At 46.1% G+C, this 17,800-nt stretch overlaps 1 protein-coding gene across 9 annotated transcripts in view; it reads left to right on the top strand.

Annotated features, from left to right (window-relative positions):
* CIC (capicua transcriptional repressor) overlaps positions 1 to 17,800 on the top strand; it is a 240,222-nt gene that overhangs the window by 209,140 nt on the left and 13,282 nt on the right. For 6 of the 9 annotated variants that reach the window (XM_077456632.1, XM_077456631.1, XM_077456624.1 and 3 more), the window contains exons 9-16: positions 3,822 to 4,050; positions 4,142 to 4,242; positions 5,846 to 6,998; positions 7,178 to 7,389; positions 9,106 to 9,278; positions 11,097 to 11,281; positions 11,640 to 11,939; positions 13,330 to 13,519. In XM_077456632.1, coding sequence (XP_077312758.1) covers positions 3,822 to 4,050; positions 4,142 to 4,242; positions 5,846 to 6,998; positions 7,178 to 7,389; positions 9,106 to 9,278; positions 11,097 to 11,281; positions 11,640 to 11,939; positions 13,330 to 13,519 — 2,543 coding nt within the window. The remainder of the gene's footprint in view (positions 1 to 3,821; positions 4,051 to 4,141; positions 4,243 to 5,845; positions 6,999 to 7,177; positions 7,390 to 9,105; positions 9,279 to 11,096; positions 11,282 to 11,639; positions 11,940 to 13,329; positions 13,520 to 17,800) is intronic. The other 3 variants (XM_077456625.1, XM_077456628.1, XM_077456633.1) reach the window with 3 other exon arrangements.

Genomic DNA, 17,800 nt, shown 5'->3' with positions numbered 1-17,800 from the left:
TGTGATTGGCTCTTGTATTTCTTCAAACATATTGTATTTCTTGGTGCCGTACAACTGCAAGCTTGCAGGTTAAATTATTCATGTAAATAGGAGCAGAGCTGCAGGAAGACGAACAGACCCGTGTCCGTTTATTGCTGATCGTTGTAGAATCATGTGACTTCAAGGTCTGCATAGCTCTGAAATTTTGTGTTTCAGATTGGCGAATGGCGATGCCATCTTTCCATATTCGTTTGGGACGTGGCTACTTTAAGGGTTCACATAGCTGTAGAATTAGCCCCCAATTAACATTGCCTACTAAAACGGACATACGTGCCCCCTTTATGCCCTTCTCTGTGGCGCTACGTACCTGCCTCCTCCTCTTTTTACTGTTTTGTAACTCAATCTTAGCGGAGACGGGCAGTGAAAGGGCAAAGGGAGTTCCTTAGAACCTTCCTTTAACCTGTTTCTAGAGTTAAATTAACAGGAAGTATGTGAATTGTGAGGATCTATGGAGCAACCCTTTAGAGCTAACTTAATAACTGTATATATTAATACTCTTAAAGTGTAAGTAAAGGCAAAACTTTTTTTTTTTTTTTTTTGAGTAGAGAGGGCTTGGGATACCTGTCGGATTGTTTTTGCAGCCTGGGTCCCTGGTAGCGATAATGTTACCCTCTCTATCTTGTTTATCATTATCAGTTTAAGTTAAAAGAAAATCCCAAATTTTGAGATGGCCTTAGAATAGTGATAAAGGAGAAACTAGTTCTGGGGATTTTCTCTCACTTCCTGCTTTGACTATATGGGACAGGAAGTGAAGGGAAATCGCAAATAGGACACAGATGGCAAAAAAAAAAAAAAACCTGACCAAGGTTATTCCCTTCCCTTATTCTAAAATGGGCAAGAAAACTTTTTTATGTCTTTTTAGTTCTACTTTAAAGCGGGGTTCCACCCTAAAGTGGAACCTCCGCTGATCGGATCCCTCCCCCCCTCCGGTGTCACAATTAGCACCTTTCAGGGGGGAGGGGGGTGGAGATACCTGTCAAAGACAGGTATTTACACCCACTTCCGGGCATAGACTCCCGTGGGAGTCTACGCCATTTCCTGTCCTGCCGCGCTGTCTGCTGGGACACACACGGGTCCCAGTGACAGCGCGGAGAATTTCTATTGCGCTGCGCGACTCGCGCATGCGCAGTAGGGAACCGGGAAGTGAAGCCGATTCGCTTCACTTCCTGATTCCCTCACCTAGAATGGTGGCGGCAGCAGCCGAGAGCCGAGCGATCGATCATCCTCGGCTGCCGGCATCGCTGGAACCCGGGACAGGTGAGTGTCCATTTATTAAAAGTCAGCAGCTGTAGTATTTATAGCTGCTGGCTTTTAATTTATTTTTTTTTTTTGGTGGAATCCCTCTTTAAGGTGTCCTGGTTCCCGGTATAGATCCTGGTTTTATATGTGTTGTGTATTGTAAGAGCTCTGCACTCCAGAGTGGATGAGAATTAGGGGTCCAAAATCTAAAACTTGTTATTAAAAAAGCTTTCTGTAGACGGAGATATCACAAAGGGTCCCGGAAGAAGTCGGCAGAGTGCTGGAAAGATGAAAGCGTCCCAGTGGTTCATACAAAGCTTATATGATCACTTTTGCTATTACTGTTAAAACGATTGTTGTGAATTGATCTGTTATTGTGTTAAATGTCTATAGATCAGTGTGTTATCTTTTTGGATACCCAGTTTAAATTAGAGTTTTATTTGTATTTTTTTTGTGCTAGTTTTTGAGCCCTGATAGGGGGAGCTATCAGCCCCGCAACGTGTAAGATTTTTACCAGTTGTATTATGTCAAAGACTATACTGGACTTGAATGATTATTCAATCATTGTTTCTAATATGCTACAGATTTTTCCAGGGACCCTTTTGTAACGCCTATTCACAGAGAGCTATCTTTTAAGGTTTTATTCATTCTTCATTTCACGTTGTTCCATGTTTTTATTTCAAATTTTTTCACGTTCCATGTTATTTTTATTCTTCTGTTCTTCAGAGTTAATATGTAGTCTATATTGGGTGTCCTTCTGTGTAATATATAGTCAGTTTGGTTTCAGGTATGCAGTTAATAAGGCTGAAAAAAAGCTGATGGGGGGGGGGGGACCAACCTGCAAGGAAAAGCAGTAGTTACCTTTCGTACTACCATTGACACAAAATGTCTTTAAAAAGGAAATCTTGCTGAAAAATCTTCTGCATTCACCACTTTAAGCCCTTGTACATGCGGTCGGAGAATCCGTCGTAATGTGTCCTATCGGACCGTGTTGTCGGATAATCCGACTGTGTGTGGTATGCATCGGACTGTTTCCGTCGGAATATCCGTCGGACCCAATTTTCCAACATGTTGGAAATATTTTCCGACCAACTGGTCCGATAGGACATACTCCGATCATGTGTAGAGAATTTCGATCGGACAAAGTGCCACGCATGCTCAGATCAAATTCCTACACCAAAGCTATTGGCTACTAGCCTGAACGTAGTCCCATCGTAACGAAATTACATCATCACGTTCTGAAAGATTGGATTTTTCGACAACTTTGTCCGGCCGTGTGTATGCAACAGTTTCGGACAAGATCCGACGGACAAAATCCGACGGATTTGGTTGTCTAAATGTCCGACCGTGTGTACAGGGGCTAAGAGTATCAGATGCCTTTGCCCCTCTGTCACGCTTACCCCTAACTAAGGTGGTCAGACACTATAGCTGGCTTCTGTATTCTTTATTGATTAAAAAAAAAAAAAAAGTTTTTATTAAAGTTTAAATTTTTACCAAGACAAATGACAGAAATTATGACTAAATAACATATCAGTTACAGTATTTAGATACATAGATAATAGTATCCAAAAATAATAAAAAATATAAAGAAAACCATATTAATTATCTCAATTATAATAGGGATAATAAAGGTAATGATCGGGAGGTTATTAATACATCCATTGTGGAGACAATACACAAAAGTAATATAAATATTATCTTCATATATTTATATGCTGCCAATTCAAGTAATTCAAAGATGATGAACCTAAATAAACTGAACTGTGTTCTGGACAGTAATAGTAACCTGTCATTTAATAGATACAAAACAAAGATTAAAATATTAGAGCAGGGTAAGTAATTTTTTAATTCAAGTTATCTAGGAACAAATAACTCATCTGGCTTCTGTATTTTTCATCTATAGCAGCCCCCTTTCCCATGAGGCAAGCAGGCCTGCCGGTACGCAGTTGCCCCCAGGACTTGCTATAGTGCCTGGCTACCACCCCAGGGTAGGCGCGAACTAAGCAACGAGGTAATCCAATCTAGCAGGGTCGACAAACTGGGAGCTTGATCACGTATTACACAATCTATCACAAGAATGAGACTGCAGGCTTGGCTGGCTTAAATCGGGTTTGATCTCCACACAGAGTCTGGCCACAATCAATCACCTTGCAGATAGATAGACAAGGAGAATGCCACAGCCAAAACCAAAATGCTGGAACCAGCAGCTATGTGTGGTTTCATTTTACATCCACCTACATCACAAAGCACACAGTTGTGAAGTAACTAAAGAGCACAGTAAGGTGTCGGACATCTGACATGCAGAAGTGTGCTCAATGCTGAAGGGTCTTCGGCAACTTTATCTAAGGCAACTGGATGTGGTGGTACAAAAGGTAACCGATTTTTACTTTTGTTGGCTGGTTAAATTTTTATTTTTTTTGGCACTGTAAAGAACATGCTGCACTAAGGACGTATTTAGTTTTTGTAAAGTTGTCCTTTTAAAGCTGATGGGTAGTTCATCCACATTATTGGTGACATGTTACAACTGTAGTGATTACTCACAGATGTGCTCAAGTCGTTCTCCGTATCCCAATCAGAAGGCAGCATTTGGTGGCCCAGAGCCTTCATCATTCCCAATGCCTGCGCACAGCGAGAACGCCGCATGTCCCACTTCCAGAGCTTGCCCGCCTCTTCCTGCATCCTACCGCTCGCAACGCACAGCCAGCGAGGACATGACCAGTGACGAGGAGAGGATGGTCATCTGTGAGGAGGAAGGAGACGATGACGTTATTGGTGAGTGATCAGAGCCTGTGACGCGGCTTGTTACAGTAATAATAATTTTCTTGCATTTTCCTTTATTTCATGATCTCTATCTTCTCTCCAGCAGATGACGGCTATGGCTGTGCAGATATAGACTTGAAATGTAAGGAACGGGTGACAGACAGTGACAGTGAAGGAGTATCAGGAGATGAAGCAGAAAGCAAGGTATGTCGCACACCACCTATCCACACTTACCTGAGGATCCAGGAACACCTACTCCCAAGCCTCGTTACACTGCCCCTCAATCATACCACAGACTTCTACATATCTATGACCTTGCAGAAATAAATCACAACCTTCTCCAAGCCAGGGTCACCTACAAGAAGCATTACGTACAGAGAAATATGCATTGGAAGGAGGATAAGGAGCAGCAGGAGAGCCGTTGTAATCACATATCTTACTGGATACCAAGGATTGCAATAGTTTTAGAAATCTCCAATAAAATGAAACCAGTTTTGAGTGACAGAAGTTGGTCAACCTTGTCAATCCCGTAGACAGCGGTGCCTGTGTTTTGGCAAATATCTCCTAAACCGTGTAGGTTTAGGAGATTTTTCTTGGACCTACAGGTAAGCCTTAATCTAGGCTTACCTGTAGGTCAAAGTGGTTTGTAAGGGTTTACAACCACTTTAACCCTCTTGGGCATGGAGGTCACCAGAGCTTCACAGGTTGCCACTGGAGTCCTCTTCCACTCCTCCATGACGACATCACAGAGCTGGTGGATGTTGGAGACCTTGTGCTCCTCCACCTTCCGTTTGAGGATGCCTCACAGATGCTCAATAGGGTTTAGGTCTGGAGACATGCTTGGCCAGTCCATCACCTTTACCCTAAGCTTCTTTAGCAAGGCAGTGGTCGCCTTAGAGGTGTGTTTGGGGGTCCTTAACGTATTGGAATATTGCCCTGCGGCCCAGTCTCCGAAGGGAGGGGATCGTGCTCTGCTTCAGTATGTCACAGTACATGTTTACCTTCATGGTTCCCTCAATGAACTGTAGCTCCCCAGTGCCGGCAGCTCTCATGCAGTCCCAAACCATGACACTCCCACCACCATGCTTGACTGTAGGCAAGACACACTTGTCTTTGTACTCCTCGCCTGGTTGCCTCCACACACGCTTGACACCATCTGAACCAAGTAAGTTTATCTTGGTCTCACCAGACCACAGGACATGGTTCCAGTAATCCATGTCCTTAGTCTGCTTGTCTTCAGCAAACTGTTTGCGGGCTTTCTTGTGCATCATCTTTAGAAGAGGCTTCCTTCTTCGGTGTATGGTCTGAGCACTGACAGGCTGACTCCCCACCCCTTCAACGTCTGCAGCAATGCTGGCAGCATTCATACATCTATTTCCCAAAGACAACCTCTGGATATGACGCTGAGCACGTGCACTCAACTTCTTTGGTCGACCATGGCGAGGCCTGTTCTGAGGGGAACCTGTCCTGTTAAACCACTGTGCTGCAGCTCAATTTCAGGGTCTTAGCAATCTTCTTATAGCCTAAGCTAACTTTATGTAGAGCAAAAATAATTATTTTTTCAGATCCTCAGAGAGTTCTTTGCCATGAGGGGCCATGTTGATCTTCCAGTAACCAGTATGAGAGATAACACCAAATTTAACACACCTGCTCCCCATTCCCACCTGAGATCTTGTAATGCTAACAAGTCACATGACACTGGGGAGGGAAAATGGCAATTTTTGTACACACACACACACACACACACACACACTTATAAATATTTTTTTATATATACATTTTTTTTTCCTTTTTACTTAATCTCTAGGTGGCTCCTCAAGGTGTCTTTTCGCCCGTCATCCGTTCCTCCTCACACTCTGGAAGTTTTACACTTTCCTCTGAGGACTTCAAATCAGATAGAGCTATGAATGTGGCTCAGTCACCGAAGCCTAGTGACCATCCACAAGCCTCCTTCCCCCGTGGGTACCCTCCACTGCCTCCTGCCAAGCCGCCTCCTCCTCCTCCTCGTACACCTACCCAACATCAAGCTAGGAGAACTTCAGAAGTGCGCTTCACTATGGTCGACCCTGCCATGAGCTACAAGAGGAAACGCAGTGTAGATGGTGCAGGACAGAAGATGGTGGGGGATGGTGTGCCTCCCCCGAATCAGTACCCTGCTCAATCAGTCATCTCATCCACTGCAACCCAAACCATTGTCCTGCCCAGTGTGCCCTCACCACACTTTTCCAGCACTATATATTCCCCCATATCCAAACCCTATGATGGGCAGAGAGGAACACCTGATGGTCGGTCTTCTGTCCCTGCAGTAGGAACTGTACTTGTTTCGGGGCCACAAGGATTTGGAGTTTTACCTCCTGGTTTTAAGCAAGCCTCCACTGTAGTTACGAATGTAGTCAAACCAGTTATCAGCACACCAGTTCCTATTGCAAGTAAACCATTACCCATTGCCAGAAGCAGCAGTAGCAGTGAACTTTGTGATGGTCGTATACCTGGTTCCCCGCTGGGCATTGGGGTTGTCTATGCTCACGACAGGAAGCAAGTTCAACATCTGACATCTCCTGCCTCTCCCCACCCACAGGGCAAACCCGCTGGTGGGCTCGTAACCAACCTGCTGGTGGGAGCGCCTAGCTACGGACAGCCCGCACCCACTTCAGGAAATGGGGCAGGTCCTGTTACCGCACTGCAGTTCATTACCCAGAATCCTGCAGGCAGCCCCAATGGAGCAGTACCTCTGGGCATACTTCAGCCACAACAGCTGCTTCCTGCTTCAAGTAAGAGAGGCAACATCACCCAAGTGCAGTACATCTTGCCCACCATCCCACAACAGCTGCCAGGAGGCATCCACTTCACCCTTCCTTCTGCAAATGCTAAAGTGATCGCTACCCCTCAAGCTGTTCCAATTGTCCAGCCTGGTCCAGCTGCTAGCCCGTCTCTGGGCATTGTGTCAGCAACTGCCAAAGGTAAGAAGTTTTATGTAAAATTTACTTTTGCTTTCTACTTCCTCCGCCTCATTCTCCCTTCACTTTATCAATATTCTGCTTTTTTCCTTCTCCTTTCCTTCTTTCATATTCTTTATCAGCCTCCTCTTTTCTTCTCCATTCACTTTGATCTATTTTATAATTTTCCCATGCTCTAATAGCCCAGTCGGTGTCTCCTGCCCCTTCACCTGGGAGCTGCACTCAGCTGCTTTCTGCTCCAGGAATCCTGTCTCCAAATACTCCTGTTCAGGGCAAGATGCTTGTTCCAGTTACCACGCCTCATGTGACTGTGCGGACGGGCCCTACTACAACCCAGCTGCCGCTCATGACATCCCCCTTCCCGGTTCAGAATGGTGCACAGCCTGCGAACAAGGTCAGTGGTTTTATATTATAAAAAAATATATATTATTATTAACGATTTATATAACACCGACAGTTTACTCACTGCCTTACAATGTTGAGAGGGGAGATATATATATAGAGATATATATATAATCTATATCTCACATTTTCAGGTCCTTTCTCTTGTTTCCTAATCCTTTAAACCCCTTGACGCCGAAGTAACACAAAAATGCGGCCCCGCTGCACTAGGCTTTTTGCCATGGGGCTGCGTATTTTCATATCTCCCTTTGTGCTGGGAGCGTGCCGCATGCCCCTAGTACCGAGACTGAGATCTACCTGAGAGCTCCGCGCCCAGAACACCCGATTCTGGGTCATCTGATCACTGTGGCAGCTTTTGATTGGCTACCACAGGGATCAGCCACACTGAATCCCGCCCGTCTTTTTTTTTTTTTTTCTCGCTCTCTCTGAAATTAACCAGGAAAATGTTAAGGCTTGTGTGTAGCAGCCCCCCAGCACCTACCTGAGCCCCTTCTCTCTTCAGTGATGTCCACGATCCCCTCAGCCATCCGGGACATTCCTCCTGAATGGCTGAGACAGAGCAGCCACACCATTGGCTCTCGCGGCTGTCAGTCAGCCAATCCGGTGAGAAAGTGGGCGGGCAAGGTCTGGGCTTCGTGTCTGAGTGGATACCCGGAGCACTGACTGCCCCCTGTAGCAAGCTGGCGGAAGGGCACTCAGAGGAGGGAGGGGCTAGGAGCAGCAGAGAGGGACCCAAGCAGAGGAGGATGCGGGCTGCTCTGTGCAAAACCAACTGCAAAGAGGAGGTAAGTATAACATATTTATTATTTAAAAAAAAACAACAAGCTTTTACAATCACTTTGCTCAACTGGGACAAAGCAATAGGTTTGCCTTAATTCTCGACCCCACCACATCATAACTTTTCTTTCATTCCCCTGCCTCTGTTCAGCACCGGCCCTGGATCATTAAGTACTATTATGCAGAGTGTTTAGACCACTTTCACACTGGGGCGCTTTTCAGGCGCTTTAGCGTTAAAAAAACAAAAACAAAACATCTGCAATCCCAATGGGAAAGCCCGAGTGCTTTCACACTGAGATCCCTTTTCACACTGGGGCATTTTTCAGGTGTTTTAGCTTTAAAAAAAAGCGCCTGAATGAAGCCGCAACTGCAATCCCAATGTGAAAGCCTGAGTGCTTTCACACTGAGGCGCTGCACTGGCAGGGCGTCAAAAAAAGTCCTGCAAGCAGCTTCTTTGCAGCGCTTTTGGAGCACTGAATACACCGCTCCTAAAGCACCCCTTCCCATTGAAATCAATGGGAAGCGCTTTTGGCAGCAGCGCTTTGTGGGCGCTTTTAACCCTTTGGCCACTAGCAGGGTTTAAAAGCGCCCCAAAAACGCTGGTAAAGCGCTGCTACTTTAAGTGCCGCTTTACGGGCGTTTTTCGGGTGCTGGCAGTGGGAAATGGCTCTTAAAGCACTTGGGCTTTCACATTGGTATTGCAGACGAGGCTTCTTTCAAGCACTTTTCAGGTGCTTTTTTTTAACGCTAAAGTGCCTGAAAAACACCCCAGTGTGAAAGGGGTCTAACTGTCATGTGTAAACTTTGACTTTGTAACTTAACCCGGCCATAGATTGATCAAATCATTATTTCTTTGTCCATAGCAGGTGTGCCACAGTAGCAAGCATCTTTTTTTCCTTTACAATTGTCTTCTTGCTTTGTCCTTTTTCAGATTATACAGATCACTCCAATGCCCGTGGTGCAACCGCCAGTTCCAAAGCAGAGTGCCTTAGTGACTCCGGGCAATTCAACACTCCAGAGTGCTATCCCTGTCACCATGGCAACCGCAGCAGTTGTAGCCGCAGCATCCCAACCACAGAAAGTCATCCTACCATCATCAACTAGGTCATTTATTTTTATTTTTTTAAATGTATCGGTTGAACTAGATGGTCTCTTTATTTTATTTTTTACGCAAACTTCAGATTTTTTAATGCTGTGATGTAATTTTGTGATTTATATACCCAGTCACTTACATTTTATATAAATTGTAACATGTTAAAGTGACCATATCGCCAACTTGGGTGTGTTCAACCTGCCCATACATGGTTCGAATCTCTTGATCTGAACCATCTATGACCGGCTTAAGGGAAACTAAATCAGAAGAGGTGCTTCTAAATAATTAAAGTGGTTGTAAACCCTTACAACACACTTTGACCTACAGGTAAGCCTAGATTAAGGCTTACCTGTAGGTCCAAGAAATATCTCCCAAACCTTAGGAGATATTTACCGAAAGACAGGCAGCGCTGTCTATGGCGCATTCGCTGTAGACAGCGGCGCACTGAGCGTGCCGCCGTCAACGGCAGTATGCCGAGCGTGGCGGCTACTGTGCGCATGCGCGGGAGTGACATCATCGCGGCTTCGCCGAATGACAGCGGCAGAGCAGCGAGACCCACCGAAAAGATGGATGCGCCGGACTACAGGGGACAGTGGTGACTTCGCTGGCTCCCGTGTCAGGTAAGTGACACATAATGGACTACTATGCGATGCATAGTAGTCCATTATGCTTTACCTTTGCAGGGAATGAAAGAGGAAGTAAACTCATCAGGGTTTACTTCCTCTTTAATAGCTGGCATATATTTTTTCACTTTTCAGATTCCATATGTTTCTTTTAAAGTAGAAATATGGGCTACAAAAAAGGCATACTATGCTGCCATTGCTGGCATTAACACTTCACTTTTTGTTTTTCTGCTTTTTCGCTGTGAAATGGCTTTTATTGCCTGTTGATCCTGCTAGTAGATCTGTTCTTCTTCAACTTCCCTTTGACGGGTGACTGTGTTGTTCCCTCTGCACATCATCATGGTGGACAAGGCGGTCTTAGACAATTATGTTGTTTTTAATGGAGTTTACATAAGTCCAGCTAACACTTTGTACGCAATTACAACTGTTTTGTCCATTGATACAGACAGCGGGACCCAGGATTTGATTGACAGCAGCGGGAGCCAATGTCTCCTGTTGCTATCAATCTGTCCAATGAGCAGAGGGACAGCGGCTGAAGCCGCAGGTAGCTGGATCGGATGTTCAGGTAAGTAAAAAGGGGGAAGGTTTTTCAACTTAACGCATTAAGGTGCAAAACCTTGAGGCTTGACAACCACAACGACCAATCTTTTTCTGGCACTTTTTTGTTCACATTTAACAATCATTTATTTATTTATTTTGCTAGAAAATTACTTGGAACCCACAAACATTATTATAATTTTTATTTTTATTTTAAAGCAGAAGCCCTAGAGAATAAATTGGTCAGTTTTGAATTTTTTTTATGTCACCCGGTATTTGTGCCACAGTTTTTCAAATGCAACTTTTGGGGAATTTTTTTTTTAATGCTTACTTTTAAAAACGGCTTAAATGCAAAAAAACGCAATACATTTTTTTTTTTTTTTTTTGTAAAAAAAAAAAAAATGTTATGCCGAGTATATAGATACCAAACATATCGTACTGTTACATGAGAGCCAACCGCTGGCTCTAAAAAAAAACTGTACCGGGTACATGGCTGGTTGGCAAGTGGTTATACAAGACACTGATGGGTATGGCTGTGTATATGTATGTATGTATATATATATATATGTGTGTGTGTGTGTGTGTGTGTGTGTGTGTGTGTGTGTGTGTGTGTGTATGTGTATATATATCTCTATGTCCTAATATTCTGTATTGTTTTTCTCTGTACAGGATCACATATGTCCCCTCAGCAGCAGGCAGCACCCTTCCCCTGGTGACCACCAGTTCACACTCCCAGACTGTGACAGCAGGCACTGGCCATTGTGTCCAGCCTTCACTAGGGACTGGCTCCATGGCACTTGGCTTCACCACCATAAGTCCTAATGGTCGGGCCATAGTCCAACCACTACTAGCAGGTAAGAGATACTGTCCTAGAACTGCAATAGGGGGAAGATGCAGTATTTATGCATTCAGTCTTTTCTTGTATAGAAAACCCACAAAACTGCCAAAGTAAGCAGTGAGCATGACCAGCAGTAGCAAGAATCAAAGGCGGGGGTGCATGTGTTTCTTACCAAACCCCCCCCCCCTCTATATCTTTTAGATTAGTAATTGTAACTGCTAATATAAATCTGAAACATTCAGGAAACTTCAGTTCATCCAAATGCTTTTGTGCTTTTGAATTCATTCATTCTCATTAATAGCATGAGTATGAACAGCTGTATGGCTTGCTTAATAATGATTTGTTTTGTGTTATTTCTGGTCTTTGTATTACAGGGCAGAGCCACATCCTTGCCCCCGGGCAGGTCACCGTGTCTCCGGCCTCCACACCACCTGTACCCTCCACCTGTGGCAGCCAAGTCTTAACAGCGATATACCCAACAATCGGGTCTAGTACACTGACTGTGGCAGCTGCTTCCCCAGCTCAGAATTTAGTATGCACTGTGGCCGGTACAGGTACCGTGCCTGCTGCACCAACCACCATCTTGACCAAAGCCATCAGCACCCCTTCGACAATCAGTGCCCCACCTGTGCCATGTACAGTGGGCAGTACATCACAGGTCACCACCGTCACTGGTACGCATTTTTAAAAATAATAATACCTCTGTTAATAGCTTTTTAGGCCCTGAATAGATGGCCGCTGGCACCCATACTGTATGCTGGAGGTGTGCGTTTTTTGGCTTCTGTATCTGCCCTCGGCTGCTTACAGAGGTAGATTCAGTGGCTGCACAAAAACAGCCGCATGTCACAATTTGACAGCTGAGCAGGAGCGAGCGCATGGCCCCAAATGCACACAGGGTGGCAGCGACCTTCTGAACGAGGACTAAAGCACTGTCTGCATCTAACTTCCCATTTAAGATTACCCCAATGCAGTTTTCATAAATACTACCACAGCTGTTCACAATGTATGAAAAGTACATGCAGTTTTGAGTGCTTTGTTATATATAAAGACAGATTAATACATCTCTATACATTTAACCATAGAGCTTTTTCTTCTTAACCTGTTGACGCCCGCATAACCTATACATGCGGCGACAAAAGGGTGGATTATAACGGCCAAGCACCACACATATGCATTGCTGGGCGGTCAGTGTTTTTGTGCTGAGGGCGTGCACACAGCGTGCTTGCAGCACTGAGACCAAGTTGTCAATGAATGTCCAGATCCACACTAATGATCGGTAGTTAGTGGGACTGGCTCCCGATCATGTGACCACTCTGACACCCAATCACAGTGGTCACATGCTCACCAATCCTAGACGCCTCTACCTGAGAAGTATAGGGGGGTAAACACGTTAGAGCAGATTTGACGTTTCATTGTAACAGTGAGCAGGCAGGATTTTATTGCAGAAGAGACCATGTCTCTTCAACAAAATGCCCTTACCTTGCTGTCTTCTCCATCGCTGGAAACTGAACTGCGCATGCAGAGGTCAGCTCACAGATCCGGGCTGGTCTGAGTACCAGGATGAATAGCTTCTGCGCAGGAATGACACCATCTCGCCAATGAAGATGGCAAAAACCAGCAAACAGTAGAAGATGGCGGCGAGGGGGCGCTGGAAAGGTACGTTTTAACCCCTTTTAGTTGTGCTTTAAGGTGGAGCTCCACCCAAACGGGGAAGTTCCTCTTGTTTGCACACTCCCCCATTACATCCACTGCAACATTTGGCCCTTTTTGGGGGGAGTAGGTACCTGGTTTTGGCAGGCACGTGCTCCCACTTTCAGCTGCTGGCTTCCCTTGGTCAAGATGCCAGCGCCTGCACCTGAATCGGTTTGAAGAATTGAAGGGGAGGCCAGTGATGGATCCCTGGACAGGTAAGTGTCGTCATATCAAAAGTCAGCAGCTACTGTGTTATTTTGACTGGAGCTCTTCTTTAAGTGGTTACATGTAATGAATTCAGTTGCTGATTGTTAGGATTTTTCTTTATTTAATACAACTTTTACTCAAGCAGCATGTCCTGTTTTTTTGCAGCCTCTTCTGTTACCTTCAGTTTGGTGACTCCCAAATCTCAGAGGAACCTCTCTAAGCCTCCTCAGAAAGTGAAGGCAACCATTGCCAGTATTCCGGTGGGGTCATATGAGGCTACATCACCCTCACCCTGTGTGCGCACTACTTCCCGCCCTGCGCCGCTGCCACCTTGTGAAGAGACACCTGAACCAAAGTAAGAAGCTTTACAACATTTCCTAAGGGGAACGGGCCCAGATATCTGCCCCAAAAATTAGCTTGGCTTATGCTCAGTACCATTTAGCCTCTGGCTTCTTGTAAGTCTTGGATGCTCTCAACACATCACCAGTCATTTCCAGACTGTTCCTGTCCACTTGTGAGTTTTGGGTCTTTCTGCCCCCTCTTTTTACCATACTAATTGAAATTAAAGATGGTGTAACTCTTGTTTTGACCACAGCAAGTTTGCAGACCATGGGCCTCAGTCCATAAACCTCATAGAAAGTCTCAGAAAGATTTTTAAAAAAATGTCAGTTGCTATAATTCTTCAGGAAGTCTCTTTTGGGTGATTTGGTTGGTTTGGTTCTGCCAGCCTGTATCTTCATTCTTCACCATTCTTGGAGCCCTCAAACACCTGTTGATCTGTTGCCAGAGAAGCTTTCTATACTAGGCTAGAGAACCGACTAGAGCAGTATGGCCAACCTTGGAACACCAGATGTTTTGGAACTACATTTCCCATGATGCTCCACTACACTGCAGACTGCATGAGCATCCTGGGAAATGTAGTTCCAAAACATCTGGGGTGCCAAGGTTCGCCATCACTGGACTAGAATAAGCATATAGGGGTTGATTTACTAATACTGGAGAGTGCAACATTCAATCGGATCCTAACTTCAGTTTGTTCAATTAGGCTTTGACAATAAAACCTGGAAGCTGATTGGTTTCTATGCAGAGCTACACCAGATTTTACATCCTCCAGTCTTCATAAATTAACCTCATAGTGTTGGAAGCTGATGGGGGGGAAGGGGGGTCTCAGTAATGTACATGCTGCTCTAATTTGGATCCCTCCTTCACAGTGGACTTGCCCTTTAACCACTTGCTTACTGGTTATTTAAACCTCCTTCCTGCCCAGGCCAACTTTCAGCGCTGTCATACATTGAATCACAGTTGCGCAGTCATGCAACACTATACCCATATGACTATTTTTTTTTTTTTTTACACAAATAGCGCTTTCTTTTGGTGGTATTTAATCACTACAGGAGTTTTTATTTTTTGCTAAACAAACAAAAACATTTTCATAGTTTGCACTGATTGGGAGGCACTGATAGGCTGCACTGATTGGGAGGCACTGATAGGCTGCACTGATTGGGAGGCACTGATAGGCTGCACTGATTGGGAGGCACTGATGGGCTGCACTGATTGGGAGGCACTGATGGGCTGCACTGATTGGGAGGCACTGATGGGCTGCACTGATTGGGAGGCACTGATGGGCTGCACTGATTGGGAGGCACTGATGGGCTGCACTGATTGGGAGGCACTGATGGGCTGCACTGATTGGGAGGCACTGATGGGCTGCACTGATTGGGAGGCACTGATGGGCTGCACTGATTGGGAGGCACTGATGGGCTGTACTGATTGGGAGGCACTGATGGGCTGCACTGATTGGGAGGCACTGATGGGCTGCACTGATTGGGAGGCACTGATGGGCTGCACTGATTGGGAGGCACTGATGGGCTGCACTGATTGGGAGGCACTGATGGGCTGCACTGATTGGGAGGCACTGATAGGCTGCACTGATTGGGAGGCACTGATAGGCTGCACTGATTGGGAGGCACTGATAGGCTGCACTGATTGGGAGGCACTGATAGGCTGCACTGAATGGGAGGCACTGATAGGCTGCACTGATGGGAGGCACTGATAGGCTGCACTGATCGGGAGGCACTGATAGGCTGCACTGATCGGGAGGCACTGATAGGCTGCACTGATCGGGAGGCACTGATAGGCTGCACTGATCGGGAGGCACTGATAGGCTGCACTGATCGGGAGGCACTGATAGGCTGCACTGATCGGGAGGCACTGATAGGCTGCACTGATCGGGAGGCACTGATAGGCTGCACTGATCGGGAGGCACTGATAGGCTGCACTGATCGGGAGGCACTGATAGGCTGCACTGATCGGGAGGCACTGATAGGCTGCACTGATCGGGAGGCACTGATGGGCACTGCTTATCAGTGCTGATATGCACTGGTAGGTGGCTCTGCTTAGCAGCAGTGGGTCTGGAGTGTGTGGGACCGATGTCCCATTTACGCAAGATGGTAATCGTGTTGTTTTTTTTTTTTTTATAAGCCCATTACAATGTTCTGTTTACATTACACGATCAACTGTCATTGGCTGACCGCTGATCACATGTGTTAAGAGGTCAGGATCGGCCCCTTACTCCGATCTATGATCAGCCGAGTCTCATGGACTCAATGATCACAGAGAATACCACGCATGCCCCGCAGGCATCACATGCACGGGAGGACGTACATGGATGCCCTTCCGGCAATTTAGGCCCGTGTTGTAGGCATCTTTCGGCTATAGAACAGGCAGCAAGAGTCCAGTATTATGACAGCTGTAACCAACAAGTAATCAGGGGGCAAAGAAATAGCCACCAATAACTTTTATTGTTTTTCCTCATGAGAAAGATATTCTCTTTTTGAGTTTTTTTTTTTTTTTTTTTTTATTGGGTATTTACTATTAAAGGTTTCATTGTTATTAACACATACAAAACAGTCACACCACACCATTTACCACTTCAATTGAGGACTGTGTTCATGTCATGTAATTTGTGTAAACAGTGAAACAATCATCCGTTACATTAAGGACAACATTGTGAGATGTAATACCAGGTTCACTTTAAAGTGGTTCTGCACCTTTAACCACTTGCCGCCCGCCCTATAGCAAATGGACGGCGGCAAAGTGGTTTCATAATCCTGACCGGACGTCATATGACGTGATCAGGATTATGAGCCGCTGCGCGCCCCCGGGGGCGCACATCGCGGCGATCGTTGTTGCGGGAAGTCAGTCTGACACCCGGAAACTACGATCTCGGTAAAGAGTCTCCGACGGAGACTCTTTACCACGTGATCAGCCGTGTCCAATCACGGCTGATCACAGTGTAAATAGGAAAAGCCGGTGATCGGCTTTTCCTCACTCGCGTCTGTCAGACACGAGTAGAGGAGAGCCGATCGGCTGCTCCTCTGAAGGGGGGGGGGGGGTCTGTGCTGATCGATTATCAGCACAGCCCCCCCCCCCCCCGAGGATGCCCACACTGGACCACCAGGGACGCCACCAGACCACCAGGGATGCCAAGGACAAGGTATGCCACCCTAGACCACCAGGGATTCTAGTCAGTGCCACAATGGATGCCAATCAGTGCCCATAATGGATGCCAATCAGTGCCCACAATGGGCATCACTGATTGGCATGCATTATTGATTGGCACTGATTGGCATCCATTAGTGCAATATATTATAATACAATGCCGCCTATCAGTTCCCATCTGTGCCGCCTATCAGTGCCTACCCATGCCCACCTGTGCCGCCTACCCATGCCCACCTGTGCCGCCTACCCATGCCCACCTGTGCCGCCAGCCCATGCCCACCTGTGCCACTTATCCATGCCAATCCGTGCCAATTTGTGCCACCTATCAGTGCCCATCAGTGCCCATCCGTGTCGCCCATCAGTGCCACCCATCAGTGCCGCCTATCAGTGCCACATATCGGTGTCCATCAATGCCACTTCATTGGTGCCACCTCATCGGTGCCCATCAGTGCCGCCTTATCATTGCCCATCAGTGTAACCCCATCAGTGCCCATCAGTGAAGGAGAAAACGTACTTATTTGCAAAGTTTTGAAACTGAAACAAAAAAAAAATTTTTTTTTTCAAAATTTTTGGTATTTTTTTTATTTGTTTAGCAAAAAATAAAAACCGTAGAGGTGATCAAATACCACCAAAAGAAAGCTCTATTTGTGGGAAAAAAATGATACAAATTTCATTTGGGTACAGTGTAGCATGACCGCGCAATTGTCATTCAAAGTGCGACAGCGCTGAAAGCTCAAAATTGGTCTGGGCAGGAAGGTGTTTAAGTGCCCGGTATTGAAGTGGTTAAAAAAAATATTAAAAGCCAGCAGCTACAAATATTGCAGCTGCTGACTTTTAATAAATGGACACTTACCTGTCCCAGGGTCCAGCGATGTTGGCGGCAGATGACGAGCAATCGCTCGTCTCTCTGCTGCCCCCGCCGCCATCCTCTGTCAGGGAATCGGGAAGTGAAGCATTGCGGCTTCACTGCCCGGTTCCCTACTGCGCATGCGCGAGTCGTGCTGTGCGTCTCTGCTGGTCCCCGCTGTGTCCTGGGAACTGTGTGTTTCCCAGAACACAACGGGGGGGGGCGGGGCATCTGCAGCGGTCTTGTCCCGGAAGTGGGTGCAGATACCTGGATTATCCAGGTAACTGC

The sequence above is a fragment of the Lithobates pipiens genome, unplaced genomic scaffold (genome assembly GCF_037356315.1).
Source record: "Lithobates pipiens isolate NorthernLeopardFrog02 unplaced genomic scaffold, aLitPip1_a1.2 Scaffold_27, whole genome shotgun sequence".
Lineage (NCBI taxonomy): Eukaryota > Metazoa > Chordata > Amphibia > Anura > Ranidae > Lithobates > Lithobates pipiens.
This window is presented reverse-complemented; position numbering and strand designations above follow the sequence as displayed.